This window comes from Crotalus tigris, unplaced genomic scaffold, assembly GCF_016545835.1.
Source record: "Crotalus tigris isolate CLP2741 ecotype Arizona unplaced genomic scaffold, ASM1654583v1 scf7180000017567.3851432, whole genome shotgun sequence".
NCBI lineage: Eukaryota > Metazoa > Chordata > Lepidosauria > Squamata > Viperidae > Crotalus > Crotalus tigris.
The window spans coordinates 3328873-3350317 of NW_024096477.1; the positions used below are offsets into that span (position 1 = coordinate 3328873).

Genomic DNA, 21445 nt, shown 5'->3' on the forward strand with positions numbered 1-21445 from the left:
TAAATGAGTTTTGCCCCCTTTTACAACCTGTCTTGCTACATTGGTTATAAGTGAATAATGCATTTGTTAAGTGAATCTGGCTTCCCTATTAACTTTGCTTGTCAGAAGGTTGCAAAAGGTGATCACAGGACTCCGGGACACTGCAACCATTATAAAGGTGTGAGTCAGTGGCCAAGGGTTTGAATTTTAGTCATGGGGCTGCTTCAACAGTCATAAGTGTGAAAAACAATCACAAGTCACTTTTTTTCAGGGCCATTGTAACTTTGAACAGTCACTAAACAAACAATTTTAAGTCCAGGACTACCTGTAGGATGCATAGTATCTCACTATTTTTCTCTGCTGAAATAAAAGTGGTACTAGTAGAGAAATGGTGTCAAGAGCGAGTGTCAAAAAAATAATAATCTTTTCATGGCCTCATTTGCCCAAAATGCAGAGTGACTGCTAATTAGTTAGAAAAGAGAGAGGAGAAGTCACAGGCTTCTCACATCATGAGAAATCTGTTGATTTCAGACACACATTTGACAGCATTAACACAGAAATAGTAATCATAGACACAAACGTGTCTTTCCAAGCACTTGTAATATACACGACGTGGCTGATTTTACCACTAGATAAAATTAAGTGGCCACCTAAGGCAGCAGGATTTTGGCATTACAAAAAGGTGGTAAATTGTTTATTAATGTAGCATTTTACTTTTACAGCCATGGAGAGAGAGCAGTATGTTTTCTTCCATTGCCAAAATAACTTGTTTATCCTTCTGCCACACAGCAAAGGATCCTGGGAGGAGGTGGGTGGGTAGGCTGGCAGGTATTGTTTACTGCTGTGCCTCAGGCACTGAAATCTCATAGGCTGGCACACATACGCACAAATGTGCACCAAATCTCCCTATGGTTCTGTCAATAAAGCTGGTTTTCTTTCCTAGGAAAACACACGAATGTTTCCATCTCTTCACACCCTTTTCCTCTTATATGGATGTTCTCTAAGCCAGGAGTCCCCTCATTTGGTTTGCAGAACTTTTGGCAAAGCAAGGGCTGATAGCAGATTTTTGGAGAACCACCAGTTAACAGCCAACGGGCTGCCAGGCTTTGTCCTGCTTTGTGGGTTGACTGAACATGTTTGGCTGTTGTGGAAAACTCTCTTCAGATAGTGGTTGCAATAAATGCACAGGGTTGGGAGGGCATCAACCTGCATCTAATCATTTCAAAGTATATAAAAGATCTTCAGTTAGATAACACACACTTTATATTAGGAAAAAGATGAATTATCCTTTAATACCTTCATTTAACATTGTTAAGCTAAGGGAGAGTGATTGGCCTAAATTTCATTGCTCAAATGGCACAGATCTTAAACCAGTAGTTCTCAACCTTTTTAATGCCGCGACCCCCCAACCGGTCGTAAGTCGAGGACTACTCAACTGGTGCAGCACCGTTTGCAGAATGGGACTTTTGGTGGGCTCAGCAGGGCAGAGACAGCCTGGACAATTCCTATTGGCTTTTGAAAGCCAATAGAATTAGACTCTATTCAAGAGAGTCTATTCTATTGGCTTTCAAAAGCCAATAGAATAAAAGGGAATAGCACAGCTAAGGAAAAGCGGGAAAAAATGGCGGACTGCGTTGTTTGGCGACCCCCATGAAATGGTCGTTCGATCCCAAATGGGGTCCCAACCCACAGGTTGAGAACCACTGTCTTAAACCAAGGGGTCATCTCAATTACTGCAAATATTTTTAATACCGTCTATTACCAGAACCAGAGATTGAAATTCTCACACAGTAGAAAAGCTGAATTAGAGTAGGTCTCCTTAATCTGTCCATTTGTCAAATGTGAAACTGCCAGATTTCTTAAATTTCCTAAATATGAATAAATCTAGTACTTAGAATTACTATCTTGATGTACCATATATGCCGGCGTATTAGGCGACCCGGCGTATAAGACGACCCCCGTCTTTGTCGCCGAGCCGCATTCCTAGAACGTCATCTTATACGCCAGAAACTACCAGTATTTCCGGTGTATAAGACGACTCGGCGTGTAAGACGACCCTCGTCTTTGGCGCCGAGTTTAGCGCTTCCGGAAGTCGTCTTATACGCCGGCATATACAGTAGTTGTGGGGCTTGCATGCTCTGAGGAGGATGAGAGCTATTCCAGAGGATCAACCGTACCGGACAGGTCTCATCAGAAGAGCCAGACAAAGAGCGTCTCTCCCATAAACAATATGGTGAAATGTAATTTACAGAAACCCACCTCAGATCAATTATCACCCAGATTAATAAGGGCCACTCTATCGATACCAAAAAAACACACACACAAACACAAAAAGTGCACTACTAAAATGGAAGAGCAGGTTGGAAAATAAGATCAGCATGTTAAGATCAGATGCAAGCAAGCTAGAAAAGATTGTGGGGGGGGGGAGAGGCTGAAGAACAAGAAGACCAAAGAATATCTGATCAAGAAATGTCACTTAGGAAAAAAGGAAAATCAAGGAAGCACTGGAAATAATAAAACAGGAAATAACAGATATAGCCAAGGAGATCAGCAATAGATCTATGCATTCTGTGTGGACATCCATGACAATAATAATAAATGTGTCCTTATTAAGATGCAACATAAGACAAAAATCCTTCACAATAATTACAAATAAATAAAATTAGTTCAGAATGTAACAGCAACTTAGTAAGCAAATATTAGTTGCGCTAAAACAACCAACATATAGCAATATATTTATAAATAATGCTCTAGGATAGGACCAAGTATACATACATTCATAATATATCCTATATGCAGGTAGTCCTCGATTTATAACAGTTCATTTAGTGACCTTCAAAGTTACAATGGCACTGAAAAATGTGACTTATGACCGGTTTTCACACTTATGACCGTTGCAGCATCCCCATGGTCACCTGATCAAAATTCAGATGCTTGGCAACTGACTCATATTTATGACGGTTGCAGTGTCCCAGAGTTATGTGATCATCTTTTGCGGCTTTCTTATAGACAAAGTCAGTGGGAATCCAAACTCACTTAACAACCATGTTAATAGCTTAATAACTGCAGTGATTCACTTAACCACTGTGGCAAGAAAAGTCGTAAAATGGGGCAAAATTTACTTCACAAATGTTTCATTTAGCAACAGAAATTTTGGGCTCAATTGTGGTCGTAAGCTGAGGACTACCTGCATTTAAAGTGCATCTCTAGAAGGCTGAATTAGAGTTTTCAGTTAGGGCTATAATGGGCATAATTGATAATCCGCTACAGATGGCAAACTAGAGAATTAAATGAATTCTCAGAAGAGTCCCGGGATCTTCAGAATTCAAATGAGAAAAAAAGAATGATTGAAATATTTACGCAGATTTACCAAAAACACTATAGCAGTGTAACTGTGAATAGCAAAAACAGAAACTTGCCAAAGATTGATGCAGAAATGTCAATTTGAAAAGTTCTCTAATCAAATCAAGTGCAAAGTTTGTTTTGCAGGATTTTTTTCCCCCGGTCCCAGCATTTCTGTATTTAATTAGCCTGGACAAATGTTTATCAGCAGTGTCCTCAAATAATATTGCATCTTTTCCGAGCATTCCTCCGAGGAAGCCAATAAATCATATAATATTGCTGTGAGCTCTTGTCTTCAATAACCACATTTTAAAAATGCATAATCCTTTCAAATCTTTGCCAAAACTGAGCAGCATATTCCAACTTGCCTGGGTTAAATTGCCTAAATTGCTTAGGCCTATCTTCCTGTTGTGAAGCAAGAATATTAAAGAGTTGGCTGGACCCAGAGCTGCTGTTTCTATGTCATGTTCTTAAAAGGATAAAAGTGTTAGGATTGACATTTGGTCAGTGATTCTTTTGCCATGTCACCAGAATTATCCTTGGCTGCAAAATTTATTGGCTGCCCTCATAATGCCAACATTGTCTAACTGATATTTGTAGGTCCTCTCCCGTCTTTCTTTATCATGCAGATGAATCTGTTCCTCCACCCAGAAACTTACCCATTATTAGCACAATTCAAAATGGAAGGCAATTATATACTGTGATAGCATATCCATGGAGTATATTTCCTGTGCCTGTCATTCAATCATTCTTCTCTCCATGCCCTTCAGAACAGATGTGAGTGTCCAATTAACTTCTAACAAATAATAATAATAATAATCCCCCAGTGAGGCACTACCTTGACGTGGTTGTGGGGCTTGTGTACTCTGAGGAAGATGAGAGCTATGCCAGAGGTTCAACCATACTGGACAGGTCTCAGCAGAGGAGTCAGACAAAGAGTGTCTCTCCCATAAAAAATATGGTGAGACGTAAATTGCAGAATGCCATACCGGCTCAGACATCGCCCGGGTTAACAAGGTCCGCGCTAGATATCGGAGTTCCTGGATATCTGGTGAAAAATGGGTTACAGGACTCAGGACTGTTGGCTGAGCAACCAGGGCCAGCAGCTGCAGAACTACTGGAAGAAAAGGTGTTTACCCGTCGCAGATACACAGTGATGGAAAACAAAGAAATAATGATCTGTTACTACAGATCAAGTCCAACAAGAAGAGGATATCTAAAACGAATGCACCAGTTCTGGAAAGAACAACATCCAGAATCAGAAATAACAGAACAGAGACTAGCAGATCAACGCCGATTTATAACACGAAATAGTATTCACAGAAACAGAATTGGATGAACTGCAAAGGTTTACCCAGGGCAAAGAAATCAAAGCCTTACCAGAAGTAATTCAGAATGTAGAGGCAAACCAGGGGGAGTTGGCAGTGAAGGAATCCAGCAGAGATATACAACTGTTCTCATTTGGAAACCAGGCACCTCTTCCTCAGGAAGAACAAAACCCTCTAACTAAAGAAATAAAAGAATTGAAACAAAGAATAACTGAGCATCTAGAACAGCACAAAAACAACAGAATAAGGCTACCTGCATTGAAGCTTGTTCCAAAGAAACAGCTAGCACAAGCATTAAAAGATGCAAATACTGCAATATCAAGTATAAGCACCAATTCACTGCAAGAAACAAACCAACTAATGTACAGCACAGCTGCAGTTATAACAGAATACCTGGGATGCAAAATCAACAAAGAAGAAAAACAAACAAACAGTGCACCACAAAAATGGAAGGTTAGACTAGAAAATAAGATCAGCAAGTTAAGATCACATGCAAGCAAGCTAGAACAGATGAAAGAAAAGAAGCTGAAGAACAAGAAGACCAAAGAATACCTAATCAAGAAATACCACTTAGAAACAAGGAAGATCAAGGAAGCACTGGAAATAATAAAGCAACAAATAACAGCTATAGCCAGGAAAATCAATAGATATGAAGCTCGAATTGCAAACTATAGGCAGAACCTCCAATTTCAATCCAATCAGAAACGTTTCTACCAATTCATCAATGGAGAAACTGCAAGGAATCAGTCAGTACCTGACAAGGAAGAAACAGTGCAGTTCTGGAAGCAGATATGGGATAACCCAAAGAAATACAACAAGGATGCGGCTTGGTTAAAAGAGGTGGATGCAAATAAAACAGAAGTTGAAATGAAAGAACTAGTAATAACAACAAAAATGGTAGAAAAAAGAGCAAAGAAAATCAAAAATTGGTCAGCACCAGGTGAAGATGAACTGCATGGGTTTTGGTTGAAACATCTAACTGTTATACACCCACTCATTGCCAAGCAGTTCAACAATATACTACAAGGAGGAGAAATTGAAAAGTGGCTAACAACTGGGAAAACCTACCTAATAATGAAAAATCCAGCAAAAGGGGCAACACCAGGTAACTACAGGCCAATTACCTGCTTACCAACAACTTTCAAATTACTAACTGGTGTGGTAGCTGATGCAGTACAACAGCATCTAGTTGAAAACAATCTCTTTCCACCTGAGCAGAAAGGAAACCGCCCCAATAGCAGAGGAACAAAAGATCAACTCCTAATAGACAAAATGATCTTGGAAAACTGCAAGAGAAGGAAGACCAACCTGAATGTGGCATGGATTGACTACAAAAAGGCATTTGACTCTCTGCCACATGATTGGATAATAAAGTGCCTAGAAATAACAGGAGTCAGTAGAAACATCAGAAAATTTGTGCAAAGATCGATGGCACAATGGAAGACACAGTTGCAGATCAATGGTGAGAGGCTGGGAGAGGTTAATATCAAGAGAGGAATATTTCAAGGAGATTCATTATCACCATTACTATTTGTTATTGCACTGTTTCCTCTGTCAACAATACTGAATAACTCAGGACATGGCTATCAAACATCAAAAACATCTGCCAGACTATCCCACCTCCTTTATATGGATGATCTGAAGCTGTATGGAAAAACATCATCTGAAATAGAATCGCTGCTCAACACTGTCCGTATATATAGCCAAGATATTGTAATGGAATTTGGCTTGGACAAATGTGCCACACTTACTATCAAACAAGGAAAAATAATGAAAACTGAAGGAATCAAGATGCCCCACGAAAATAACATTAAGAGTCTGGATGAGGAAGAGTACTACAAATACTTGGGTATCCTTCAAGCTGACAACATCAAGCACACTGAAGTCAAGAAAAAGATTAGAGGTGAATACATCAAGAGAGTGAAGAAGATCTTAAAATCCAAACTCAATGGAGGAAATACCATAAAGGCAATCAACACCTGGGCAATCCCAGTCATTAGGTACACAGCTGGAATAGTGGACTGGACTCAAGCAGAACTAAAAGCAATGGATAGGCAGACCAGAAAAATAATGACAATGAATCATGCCCTTCATCCACGCAGTGACATTGATAGACTTTATCTACCAAGGCAAATAGGTGGGCGTGGAATGCTACAAGTACATCAGATGGTTGAAGAAGAAAAAATGGCTTTGGAAGAATATCTGAAGAACAATGATGAAGATGCACTGAAATTAGTATATCAGGAAGGCTTACTAACTACTGGAGAGACCAAACTGGCCTACAAGAAAGACCAAATGAAGAACAGAATAGAGGCATGGGAAGACAAAGCACTACATGGCCAATACATGAAAAAAATAGCTGGGAAAGCAGATAATAATAAAACCTGGCAATGGCTAAGAGCAGGAAAATTGAAGAAAGAGACCGAGGGACTAATTCTGGCTGCACAAGACCAAGCCTTAAGGACAAATGCATACAAAGTCAAAATTGAGAAGACAGCAACAGATAGTAAGTGCCGCCTATGCAAAGAAGCTGAAGAAACAGTGGACCACTTGGTAAGCTGTTGCAAGAAGATTGCACAGACTGATTACAAGCAGCGGCATGACAAAGTAGCAACAATGGTGCATTGGAAGATCTGCAAAAAATATCATTTGCCTGTAAGCAAAAACTGGTGGGATCATAAAATAGAGAAAGTCATAGAAAATGATAAAATTAAACTGCTCTGGGACTTCAGAATTCAAACAGACAAGCACCTGCAACATAACACCCCAGACTTAACAATTGTCGATAAGAAAGACAAAAAAGTCTGGATAGTGGACGTGGCAGTGCCTGGAGATAGCAGAATAGAGGAGAAAGAACTGGAGAAGATAACAAAATACAAAGACCTACAAATAGAAATAGAAAGACTGTGGCAAAAGCAAGCAAGGGTAGTACCAATAGTCATAGGCTCCTTGGGTGCAATCCCAAAACAACTGGAGCACCACTTGAACACCATTGGCATTGACAAATTTGTTATTTGTCAATTGCAAAAGGCGGCCTTATTAGGAACTGCTTCCATCCTGCGACGATATCTATAATACCATCAAACATCCACATCTGCCTATCCCAGGTCCTGGGTAAGGACTCGATAGGTAGACAAAATGCCAAATCCAGTCTGAACATCTGGCTGACTGTGCGATGATCGATAATAATAATAATAATAAAGTTGGAAGGGACCTTGGAGGTCATCTAGTCCAACCCCTGCTCAGGCAGGAAACCCTACACCATTTCAGACAAATGGCTGTCCAGTCTCTTCTTAAAAACTTCCAGTGTTGGAGCATTCACTGCTTCTGGAGGCAGGTTGTTCCGCTGGTTAATTGTTCTAACTGTCAGGAAATTTCTCCTTAGTTCTAGGTTGCTCCTCTCCTTGATTAGTTTCCATCCGTTGCTTCTTGTCCTGCCTTCAGGTACTTTGAAAAATAGCTTGACTCCCTCTTCTTTGTGGCAGCCCCTGAGATATTGGAAAACAGATATCATGTCCCCCCTCGTCCTTCTCTTCATTAAACTAGACATACCCTAATCATCTTTGTTGCTCTTCTCTGTACTCTTTCTAGATTTTTGTGCTGCATTTTCAGGAGACAAATAGATGTTTCATGAGACAAGGAGAAAGTAAATGGCTAGCAAGTATTTTACTTCTATAGGGAAAAGACCCTTCCATATTCAGATGCAATAGAAGAAAGATCTGTAGAAGAACTGGAAGGGCAATCATTTGATCAACTTGGAGAAGAGCAAAAACAATTATCAGCTGGCCATCTTTGTCAGGAAATATTTTAATGTAACCATGATACTGATGGAACGTAGCATTTATGAGTGTTAGAATAACAAGACCTATTATAAAATAATCTGGAGATATTTAATGGATTGTAGAAGACTTGAATGAATGGTCTCTGGCAATATCTCTGCTGGATTTTTCTTCTAAATTCTGGCAAGTTTAGACAGTTTATTAAAACACAAAAACACAACTGTGTTGTGGAATGGTTGGGCAATTCTGTTTTATCAGAATTCTGCTTCCTACTTCAGAAGGAAACCGTTGGTGGTCATGCACCATATCTTGCCTGCATATGTCTAGCAGTTGGAGACAGCTCATCTGTGTTTTGGACAAACATGTCATTGCTGTCTAGAGCAGAATGTGCTTGAATACATATACGCGGCATTATTTATTTCTGCTCACTCTCTCCAGCTTTCAGAAAGGGAAACTGTCATTCTGTGGCTTTTAATTTCATCCAGAAATATGTTCATGGAGGGATGGTTAGATGGATGGTTAGGCTCCTACTTTTTTTGATACCTACACGTCAGTTACTGTGTTAGAAGACGGATGAATCTGAAGATTGGCTATCTCTATTCAGTGTACTTCGTAGTATTTTCCATGACTTTCTCTGGTTTAACAGTAAAGTTTAATATCCAGCCCTGCAGCATTTTAATTACCCCGAGTACCGAATTCTTGATTATGTTACTTTTTCTGCCCCCTCTTGATGTTTCTGCTCAAATTTAATTGGGAAAGGGATCCATTATTTTATCTCTGTGATAACCATAATATGCTATCTTCAGTTCTTCATTGCAATTAAGCCAACCTAACCATTTCTTATCCTTTAAACAAAAAAATTGGGACATTAGTAATTAAATCATGGTGGTGGTGGTGGAGTAAAAAAAGTTATTTTCGTAAGTATGTTTTTGAGTATATAATAAACTTAACAAAAATTCTAAGCAACAGGCCTAGTATCAAAGTGAGGAACCTGTGGCCTTCAAATGCTAATGTGCAGATACCAGGTGCTTCCCCAATCCTGATTTAATTTTATTAGCCCCAATAATTATCGTCACATCCTGGCATGGAGGAGGAGGAAAAGGAATAAATATTTCCATTTTGCCTGTAGCAAACCATCTGATCTCTAAACTGTGCAAACGTTGACTGTAGGTATTCAAACCATAATTTGAAGTAAGTTTATTTCTTCACACTTGATCAGATCAGTCAGTCTGAAATAGACATTAAAATTTCTGTACTTTTGTGGCCACACCAGAGGAATGATAAGTGAGATATATAAGTCAGAAAGAGGTTAAGTTCACTGTTGCAATGCTGAATCACTTCTGAGTGGAACTTTTGCGTTCAATAGAATTTGATCCTCAGTCTCTCTAGGCTTAATAACCAAATCCATTTGTCAGGAACCTGGGTGTAAATTTATCTGGCACAGTTTGCCAGTCGGTGATTATGTATTTAGCAAGATATTTCAAATTCAAAGTGTCTAAGCTAAAGTGCCTCATTTTGAATTGAAAACAGTTGCTTTGAGAGCCAGTTTGGTGTAGTGACTATGATGCTGATCTAGAAACCAGAAGCCTATGAATTCATGCTCTTTGGTGTGAAAATCAGTTGGGTGAATCTAAGCAATTTTCTCTTAGGCTTACACCTCACAGGTGTGTTGTTGTCAGGAAAATAGGAGGCAGGACAATTAGCATTTTTAGGCAGCCCTGAACTGACCAAAATTAAATGTGAGATAACAAAAGCTAATAATGAATGAATTTAAAAAAAACACTTTCATAATCCAATCAGCTGTTTTATCATGTTTCTTGAGTTCAGAATTTCTAATTGATAGGACAGCCCATTTTAAATTGTGGAAAACCAGGCAATACGACTTTGAAACAATTGCAGTTTGAAAAGTTTTGTCTGCCACCCCTCGAATTCATTTTTGAAATGAGACCTGAAAGAGAGAAACAGAGATTTAATGTAATTCATTCAACCTTAATAAATAAGAAATGATTTAGTTCGTTCTTGTAAAGGAAATGTAGCCTATCCTTAAAGCCTCCGTTAATTATCATGATTTCTGAAATTGACAACTGTGGACTATGCAACACTACAAAATTCATTTGGAGTGTGCAAAGGCTTACTGTTTATACCCATTTTCTGCAACGTTCCTATAACAATATTTTTCAAACTTAGCAACTTTAAGACAACTGCATGCTGTCTGGGGAATTATTGGAGTTGAAGTTAAAGTTACAGAGTTTGAAAAAACACTGATCTCGTGGTGATGGAATACTTCTCTCCTAATTGCACAAACTAACTGGATGTTTGTTTGTTTTTAATTTTCTCAGTAAACATTTTCCTTATCAGTTTTCAGTTGCTATGGCTGTAACAACTCCTTTCCAAAAGTGTGGTACTTGTAAGTTCCATAGTGCAATTGCCACTCACACTTTGGGTTTTGTTTTTGATGAGCACAGGACTTACCGGTATTGGCAGGCCTTCTTAAATAATTCCTCTCAACAGTATTGCCATGCCTTCAAATGTTACCCAATAAACATCTCTCCCAAGGTGTGAATGACTTCCAATCAGGCTACCATCAAATGTGTCAGCTAAACACAGTCCCCACTACTACTATAAAGTGTCTGTAACATTTGGGGGCTTCAGCATCATTACCTGGCTTTGGTCATGTCCACATTCCATGGCCAAAGATACCTAAATAATCACATCTAAGGGACATGTGCTCCAGATGTAACTTCTGTCTCATCCCCAACCTTCTACCGAGGCATTTTATGCATGCCTTCATGTCCTGCTAGCATTCCGTGAAGGCCCTCCATTATCTGTTTTTAGAGGACATGGCCTTCTGATGCAGGCATTATTGAACTTCTAGTCCACTGCAGTGTTTTTTCTTAAATACATGCTTGCTATAATTGATGGGGCTCAGTCTGCAACAGTGGCAATCCAACCAATTCTGCAGATGGAACTGGCAGCTGGAACAGCAGCAGTTTTTAACCTATGTATGACAGCCAAGGTATCCTGTTAGACAGTTGTTTCTATTAGTAATTCTATCCATATCATTTTGTCACCATTCCCTCCCATGGATCAGAAGGCATCCTCGATTCTGTACTAAAGAGGGTTGCTATTCCAAGACTATGTTGACTCCTACACATATGGGTCACTTTCACTATGAGTATATGAGTCCTATTATCCTTATATCACCATCAAGGTATCACATCATTTCTTTATTTCTTATCCAGGGTCTAGATGTGGACCTTGTGCATCATTTTGTGAAGTATATGACTTCAACTACCTGGTTATGCTTTGAGCTGACCAGGAGCTACAACTAGTAGCTTTGCAAGGTTATTCTACAAGATAAGTGGCTTTAGTTTTTAGAAGATTAACAACCAGCAACTACTGAAGTCCAAAAACAGATTTCTCTTTCTACAGTGATCATTTTTACCAAGACCATAAGGGTTTCCTATACTTCTAATTTAATGGAGCCATTAGGACAGAAAGTTACTTTTCATCTAAAGTAATTCTATTGGCAACATCAGCAAAATATTATCAGCATTCTTTCTGATAAAAGAAATGTATATGTGGATAATTTATGCCCCAGTTGGAAAAACTAAGGGAACTACAATTCCCAGCATCCCTCACTACTATCTGGTTCTACTATAATAGAAACATTTGAAGAGTTGCTGTTTCCCATCCATTTATGCAGTAAATTCATTCATATGCTGATGTTCATCAAGAAATGTTTGTCATATCTGAATCACAACCCTGATTTGAATCTTAATGAACTATTTAATGCGTCTTTGTAGACCTGTATTTCTGTCCGGAGTCACAGATCTGGATGAGATTAATTCATTAATTGGATCATGGCAAAGATATCCCCTTGACTGCAGAAATGTTTTAAAAACAGAAGCTGAAAGTACAGTCTATTTATAATCATAAGCATCTTAAAGTGGTACTCAACTATTTCTCCAAGTGATAGAGTTGATGTGACTTCTGTTTCTTTGAAATGGTATAATTCTATTTGTTTAAAGTACACAAGCAGAGAATAGTGTAGGAAAATAGATCTCCTGTGTCTAATTTTTAGCAAGTAGCATTTATAGTCCTCTTTCCCCAAAGCCCTAAACCTATTTTTGTGTAGTTAAATTTTTCAGCATTTTGCATAGTAATTCACACTCCATTGTCTTTGTGGCAGAAAGCTCTCTCAAACTGTATTTTGTCCGTATGTAATTATAGAGATGATATTCATTTATTTCTATTCTTATACACTGCCTTTCAGGAACCAGCCCTCTTGAGATGACTCACAATATTTGAAAAACATAAGCAGTCATTATAACATATTGTGAAGTGTAAAACCATAATTTATAAAACATAAAAAACATAACAGCAGCCATTAAGCAATATAAAAGAGAACAAGCAGCAAAGCATAAACATTTCAAACAGCAGCAATTAAATTCAGAACAACTTAAATGCCAATTAAAAGAAAGTTGGGACAAAGAGCCTTCAGGGGCCTAGAAATATAATTCTATTTTAGAAGGATATTTCACAAGCTTAGAAAGGCACACCTCTAATTGCCCACCTTGTCTAATGCCCTACAACAGGGCTTTTATCCAGTGGTATGGGTACCACCTGTGGTACATTGGCACCTGACAGGTGGTACGCGACCATCCTAGAAAAGTGGTAGCGGGGGAGGAGAATGAGAGCACCGCCAGGCGGGCAGGCAGGTGTCTTGTTCAGCTGTGCCTTGGGGGCACTTTTTCCAGTGCCATTGTAACTTTGAACAGTCACTAAGCGAACTGTTGTAAGTTGAGGACTACCTGTACTTTATCACTTTTTTCCTTTTTTTTTTTTTTTGACCATCAAGTTTTTGACACCTTGCTAGGCGACTGGTGGTACTTGGATATTGCCATATCCTAAAAGTGGTACAATGGGTGAAAAGGTTGAAAAGCCCTGCCCTACAAGCAAGGCCTTAAAGCCAGTCTTAGCACCACAACAAAATTTTTGATCCTAAATCTTTGAAATATGCAGCTTATGTTGTATCTCATCCCATAACTATGAGATGCATTCTGTAGAATGGGAGCTTTCAAATGTCTTTCAAAGATAGACAGCCACAGAGCACATTATTGCAAAGAACTAGTCCTGACGTAACTAGACTTTACACGGGGCAGTCGTATAAAGGCATGTTAGCAAGAGAAGAGTGGAAAACTAGTTTAATATGGCAGATAAAGGCATCAGGGCTAGAAACTGGGGAACCATGCATTCTATTCCTGCCTTAGACATAAGGCCAACTGGGTAAGTTTGGGTAGGTGGCTCTCAGGAAGATAGAAGAAAGAAATGGTAAGCCATTTCCGAAAATGTTGGCAAGAAAATCACAGTGACCTCTCCAGGCAATCCCCAGAAGACAAGATTGACCTGAAGGCATAAAATTAAGATATAAATTAGCTAGGGAAGAGGGCATCCATGAAAGTGAAAGGGACAAGATTAGAAAATGTTGCAATAATTCAATGTATTGTTATTTGATTTTAGCCTTCTGGGTTTGTTTTTGCAGGTTCCTGGAGAGAAAGTTGTTGGTAAGAACATGACAGTAATAGTGGAGTTCCCCAACCCATTGAAGCAAAATCTCACCAATGTCTGGGTCCGACTTGATGGCCCTGGTGTGCTAAAACCAGTCTCAAAATTATTCAGGTAAGGTAAGGCCTATTATGGCATAGTTTTCTGGGTATTCATAACAAAATGAACACTAAACGTGCCATCATATTTGAGCAATGCCAGCTTCTCTCTTGAGGGCATGAAATCAATCTTCTCCAACCATTTGTCCTTTGGGTGTGTCAGGATTATAACTCCCAGGAACTGCAGCTAGCAAGGTTCGGCTAACTGGGAATTTAGGAGATGATTACCTCCAAATATCTCTGAATTAGAGGAATTGATCTAAATAATTATAAAACTGTATTTCTTCCCCAGGCATCAGTGACAGCAAGATACTATATCCAAATAATGAACAAGATAACTTAATGTTACAGTAATATGTTACTGGAATAGTTTAGCAGCTAAATTATGAAAATGTAATCCAGCAAGACTCATTTAAAATGCCACTTATTTTAAGAAAACATGAAATAAGATAGCATTTCTCTGCCTCATCCTCATTATCATTAATGGTCCATCTGATATTGATGACAGTAATAAAACACTTTACAAAGCTGTGGCATTCTTATAATGTAACTCAAATTCCTTAAACCAGGGGTCCCCAACCCCTGATCCGTGGCATGCCAGCAACCGGGCCGCACAAACAAGCAAAGCCCTATCCATGGGATGCAGGCAGCACACAAAACCACACACTCTCCGGTCCATGGAAAAACCTTTCTCCACGGAATCGGTTCCTGGTAGCCAAAAGGTTGGGGATCTCTGCCTTAAACAATAAAAAATTCCTATATAAATTCTCATGATAGTTCTATATGAGTCAATCTGAAAACAATTCCAGGTCAACATGTGTTTGGTGATCTGACTGATTTAATTCAGGTTCAGCTACGTTGTAGCTGAAACCAGTGCAAAGTTCTTCTCTTCTTTTCTCTTCTCTTCTCTTCTCTTCTCTTCCCTTTCCAGTGATTTCATTTACTTATTGTAGGGAAAGCCTCCCTCACCTTTCTTCCCAATTCCTCTACTTCAGATCCCACAAAGGGAATGCTCTCCCTCAATAGGCCATAGGAAAAAAGGAGGGGTGGCCATTGAAAAGCATTTCTTTCTTTCTTTCTTTCTTTCTTTCTTTCTTTCCTTCTTTCTTTCTTTCACAACAAGAACTGGATTTTTTAAAGTAACCGTTTTAAAAAAAAGACAGATTACCGACACTGCCTTAATATACAGATTGAACCTGCTTGTTAATAGTGAAGATTTGCTGAGTTTTGAGTAGGGAGAGAATGAATTTCACTTAAGGCTCAAACTTCATCACAAGGAAAATTCTCTTTTAATAATTATCTGGAGGCTAAATAATCCAATAAATCTTTTTTTTTCAGTAATAATCGTAACATAATATTTTAATCTGGTTCTGTTATTTTTAAATTGTTTTAAATATCTTACTGATTTTTTTTCAGTTTTTTGCCGCCATTTTTATATTTATTTTTTTATAATGATATCAAAAGAATGATTTTAAGAATACGATCAAGAGCAAGGAATCTGCAATATTCTAAATCAGGGGTCCCCAACATTGGCAACTTTAAGAACTGTGGACTTCAACTCCCAGAATTCTGGGAGTTGAAGTCCACAAGTCAAAATTGCCAGGGTTGGGGATCCCTGACCTAGATATTGCTGAACAGCAATTTCCAGTATCTTATATCATTGTCAATATTATTTGAAGCTGTTGAAGCTGTAATTTAGCAGTCACTTGTGAGCCATAGGTTTCCTGTTCTTGTGTTAAATTATGGAACTATTTCCATATGTGTTGTAAATGTTAATACAAGTACTGAATTGCATTTTCATTTGGCATGATTGTGGTACGTTAAAGTAATAGAAAATAAACCATCACAGATTGTTTAAATATTCATCCCATTTTCCTCATTATATTGAAGATGATAAATGACCAGTCCACTTTGATGGCTCAACACATTACCAAGAATCATCCATCACCACATTACTCCAACACAATTGAATTAGTTTGGTTTTATTCCATTAGCAAAAAATTAATACTTTTTTCCCTCTGGGATGCATTCCAGTTTTGTTTTTTACTTATTTCTGAACAAGTTCTTTTGGAAATGCCACGTCCAGTCTTCTAGATTGCATTATTTTTTCCTTGACAAAATTATATGCAAGGGGTTATTTTAAGCCAGCAAGATTTATACAAAAATCTATGTTCTACTACAATGCAGTCACCAGCTTTAACGAGCATTCAGGGTTTTGTTTTGTTCATGATGCTATAGAGTCAAGGCTTAAGTGGAAACAATTCTGAAACTGCTTGTTATTAAATTAAAGCTTAAAGATCTAAAAGCCAAACCACATGCTAAGCAGATCCATGAATACCCAGTACCACATTCCATATGTATTTTTTTCATTAAGAGTCTTGGATTTAAATGGGGACACAGCACTGGAGTAACCTCTAATGCCACCATTTTGATTTAAATAATAATTTGCCCAAGGTAGGGAAAAAAACAGACAAGTGAAGACAAATATATACAGTGTGAAGTCAGATCTATATCTGGAAAAAAAAGTGAGCAAATTTTATTTTTTAAAACAAAGCTCTATCTAATACTACAGTCCCTGATGTAAATCCATCCATTCTTCTTATAACTACCTTGTAAGTTAAATAAGCAGAAGATCTCATTCATAAGTTGTCTCAGAAAAGAGTGATGACTGTGCATTTCCTGAAATTGTCAAGATGAATGTACTTTTGTTTTTAGGCTTTAAAACAACCCCAATAATAATAATCCTTCAAATTACAACCTCTTTTTTCTACTACCAAGATGCTGATTTATATATTAGATTTATAAACCATGTCAAACTATGTTTGCATTATTGTTTTTCACTGTAGAGAGATTCCAAAGAATTCAACCTTGATCTGGGAAGATAAATATGTTCCAAAGCAGCATGGCTTACGAAAGTTGATTTCAAGCTTGAATTGTGATGCCTTACGACATGTCTATGGCGAGCTGGACATCAATATTCAGAGTGCTGAGTAAAGATCTTTCTTGCTTTCCTTTTCTGTTCAATGATTTCCACATTTCATTACAGGAAAGTATAAGAAAGAATTGTATTTTCAAATGCCTTAATCCAAAAGTTGCCAAACATACATTCTGCACATATGCTTACTATTTTTTTTTCAGTTTATTTTCAGAGGTTTTTTTCCCTTCAAAACGATGAAAGATCAAGTTCATCTAAACATATACACACATATGCAAATATCCACACATTCATTTGTATTTTGCCTTTCCTCAAAGTTAATTACACGAGGTACATAATCCCCACTTTTGTCACAAACAACACTGTAAAATCTGTTAAACTAAGGGATTGTGATTGGACACTAAGCCTTGCACTCGTGAGATTTGGATTGAGAATAAGATAGATGGCCCAGAAGCAATTTTAAGAAGCAAGTCTCCTACTTCCTGATACAACACTCTTTATACCACCATACCAAATTACACACCAACCTTACAAGTTTACTTACACTGATTTTCTTTGCCCATAAACTTCTTTGCTGAGGTTTAGCACTGGACTGATTCTTCTTTCATCCCAAACTAACATAAGCATCACTAAAAGAGAATAACTGAGCACCAATAAAAACAGAATTATTTCAAACAGAACATTACTCAATATGAATTAGTTCAAGTGATAATGTTCCCAGCTAATAATAAGAATGTATGATGTTGCATATTAAAATCAGGTCAATTTTAAAATATTTCGGCTTCTGGCGCCTGCTGAATGTTAGTATTAATTAAAATTCGATATTCCATGGATATTTTTAAAGATAAAAAAATCAGGACAATAAAATGTTCTCTTTGTTGTCTTTATTCCCAACAAGCTTAGATGTATGCAAGTAAGAGTTGGACTCTGAAAACATAGGTTGAATTTTTATCTTCCCCCCCCCCACCCCACACACAGCTTTCATGATAATTAGACTCTTACCAGCAGTTTGGGCACTGTTGAGGTTCCGATGTGTAAAAGTCTCCTTGATTTTAATGGGGAAGAGTTAAAGAAGTCATGAGATTTACTTTAGCACTTCTGTTAGCACGTCATATATCCAGAGGGCATCTCTGAGAATAGAAGCACAGATGTAAAGTGAAGTGGGTGAAATCAAAATCTGCAAAAGCTCTATGCCCCTTTTGAATGGACATGCAGCCTCAAACAGACTGGATTTTGAACCTACTGCTTAGATACATTCCTTTAAGTGGATTACCATCAATTTCAGTTACAAATATTAATATGATTGGTCTATCAGGGTAACCAAAATATTCTGACTTAGGTGATATCTAATTGTGGCTCACTGTTGCCCTTAAATGAATACAGATTGTGAGCTGGGTTTGCTAGAATATCAGCAGAGGCATCTAGGGTGATATATAAGATAATATATAAAAAAAAACTCACTCCACCTTTAAAGATTATCCTAACTGTCGTTGCATGGCTCAGTGCCGACTTCACGTCTCTGTTTTGGTAGAGAGAGTGTAAGGGGTTAAATCCAACCCTGGGACACTGATCCACAAGCTGCATTCCTTCCTGCGTTCCAGGATTAGCATAGCCATGCTATATTATTAAACAAATTAAGAAATCTGTTCTAGATTTTTTTTATATCACAGAAATTTACTTTCTTGAAACTTACAAGGTGGCACTACCTAGCCAGCTCTGTTCTCAAAGAGCTAAGCAAAACCATGGTTACTCTTTGGATGGAAAGCTATCAGAACAACTCAGAAGATGACAATACAAAATAAATTACAGTGTACTGTTACCAACACTGTAAAGAGGGCAGGCATGGAAGTCTATACGAGACTTATGTCTTTATGTGATTTATGACCACAATTGAGCCCAACATTTTTATTGCTAAGTGAGACATTTGTTAAGTGAGTTTTGCCCTATTTACGACCTTTCTTGCCACAGTTGTTTAGTGAATTACTGCAGTTGTTAAGTAATACAGTTGTTAAGTGAATCTGGCTTCCCCATTGATTTTGTTTGTCAGAAGTTGCAAAAGGGGATCATGACCTCAGAACACAGCTTGTTGTTGTTAATTGCGAAGTCGTGTCCGACCCATCGCAACCCCATGGACAACGTTCCTCCAGGTCTTCCTGTCCTCTACCATCTTTTGGAGTTCATTTAAGTTCACACCTACTGCTTCAGTGACTCCATCCAGCCATCTCATTCTCTGTCGTCCCCTTCTTCTATTGCCCTCAATCTTTCCCAGCATTAGGCCCTTCTCCAGTGAGTCCTTCCTTCTCATTAGATGGCCAAAGTATTTGAGTTTCAACTTCAGGATCTGGCCTTCTAAAGAGCAGTCGGGGTTGATCTCTTCTAGGACTGACCGGTTTGAACGCCTTGCAGTCCAAGGGACTCGCAGGAGTCTTCTCCAGCACCATAGTTCAAAGGCCTCAATTCTTTGGCGCTCAGCCTTTCTTATGGTCCAACTTTCACAGCCATACATTGCAACTGGGAAAACCATGGCCTGGACTATACGCACTTTTGTTGGCAGGGTGATGTCTCTGCTTTTTAGTATGCTGTCTAGATTTGCCATAGCTTTCCACTGGAGAAGGAAATGGCAAACCACTCCAGTATCTTTGCCATGAAAACCCCATGGACAGAACACAGCAGTCATCATAAATATGAGTCAGCTGCCAAGCATCTGAATTTTGATCATGTAACCATGGGGATGCTGCAATGGTCTACTCATAAGGGTGAAAAACAGTCATGTCACTTTTTTCAGTGCTGTTGTAAGTCAAGGCTACCTGTAGAGCCAAAAAAATCAGGGGTAGTCTACTGGCAGACTAACAAGTCTTACTAAAAAGCAACTAACCTGTAACTCATAAAAGTTTTTGCCTTTTAATAACATTTGCCTGAAACGATACTACCAGACACCTACTGTTGCCAAGAAATCTATATGGCCAGACTCATGAATTTGGCAAGGAAGACTTTATATTTTCACAATTATCATCAAAATAATTTCTTTTGACCTGGAGCCAATTCATTGTTTCAGAAGAAAAGTTGCTGGTGGAATATTCTACATCAAGTCTCAGTTTAGTTGGCTGTAGAAAATAACATACTGTTATGTTATGGAAATAGCTTGTAACTTAAGGCCCCAGCAATGTAACTTTAAGTGGTCATGGATAATAAGCCTCTTAAGCAACTCTTGGATGTGTCATGAGTTTATTCCTTTGAGAAATTATCTAATTAAGTGTGCATTGTTAATGAAGTCAGTTTGTATGTAAAATCTGATTATGCTGCTTTACACCAAAATCAACTACTGTTAATCTGCTTTTCACTTTGTGTCTTAAGAGCTTATATCTAAGGATATTTACCCATGTTGTATGGCTGTATTACTATTATCTTTCTCAGCTTTTCTATTGCCTTTTCTTATTGATATCTTAGGATTATATTACTTTGTTGTTTATGTGTACACTGAGAGCTTTTCCACCAGAGACAAATTCCTTGTGTGTCCAATCACACATGGCCAATAAAGTATTCTATTCTATTACCACAAACTAATGCAATAAAAGAATCACCTTGCCTGCATGTGTCTCTTCCAGTTCTGGTTGGTTGAATTTAGAATGTATTTTAACTTCACGAAGACACCTACATTTTAATCCCTTTGGACAGCCTGATCCTAATCTGCCATTTCCTAAATGTGCTGGATTTTACATGATAGGTTCACATATTGTCATAAATCAGGGATTTGCTGTACACCGCAACACCCAAAAGAGCCATTGATCACATCTGCAAAACCTCTAGATCAAAATTGCCAGTTTAACTTTGATTTTTCATTTCATCAAGAAAGTGATTACTTATACAGTTGATAATACCTATGTCACAGCAAGCAGCAGCATCTAAGCTTACCTTGGTTTTCTTGGGAACTAAGCAGAGTTTGGCTTTTTAAAAATATTTGGATGGAGAGCCAAAGAATTTCAGAGCTCCTGGGAAATGGAAATATCATATTAGAGAAAACTAAAGCAAGTCATATATTTAAAGTTACCAGGAAAACTGGGATCAATACTTGACTTATGGCCTTCTTTATATATTTTCTCAGTGTAAGCTCAATTGAATAAACTTCCTTTTAAATAAATCTACATGGGGCTATATGAAAGGCCAGTAAACTTTAATTAATCAATTTTCTATCCTTCATTTAGCTGAGTTTCTTTTTAAACATCGGCTGAGATATTGGTGATCACATTGCCATAATTCCAGAGGATAGGACAAAACAAATGGGTGGAAACTTTACAGATCCAAATTCAAATAAGGAACAGTAGAACAACCTGCCTCCTGCAGTCATGGCTGTTCCATCACTGTATATTTTCAAGCAAAGGCTGGATAGCCATTTGTCTAAGATGGTTTAAGATTCCT

The 21445-nt window shown here is 38.1% G+C and overlaps 1 protein-coding gene across 3 annotated transcripts in view; it reads left to right on the forward strand.

Moving 5' to 3' along the window:
- The window catches only part of F13A1 (coagulation factor XIII A chain), a 122500-nt gene extending 103476 nt beyond the window's left edge, over nucleotides 1–19024 (forward strand). For all 3 annotated transcript variants that reach the window (XM_039350681.1, XM_039350673.1, XM_039350686.1), the window contains exons 14-15: nucleotides 13974–14110; nucleotides 16941–19024. In XM_039350681.1, the coding sequence (XP_039206615.1) occupies nucleotides 13974–14110; nucleotides 16941–17088 (285 nt within the window). In that variant the 3' untranslated portion in view covers nucleotides 17089–19024. The remainder of the gene's footprint in view (nucleotides 1–13973; nucleotides 14111–16940) is intronic.
- The last annotated feature ends 2421 nt before the right edge of the window (nucleotides 19025–21445 follow it).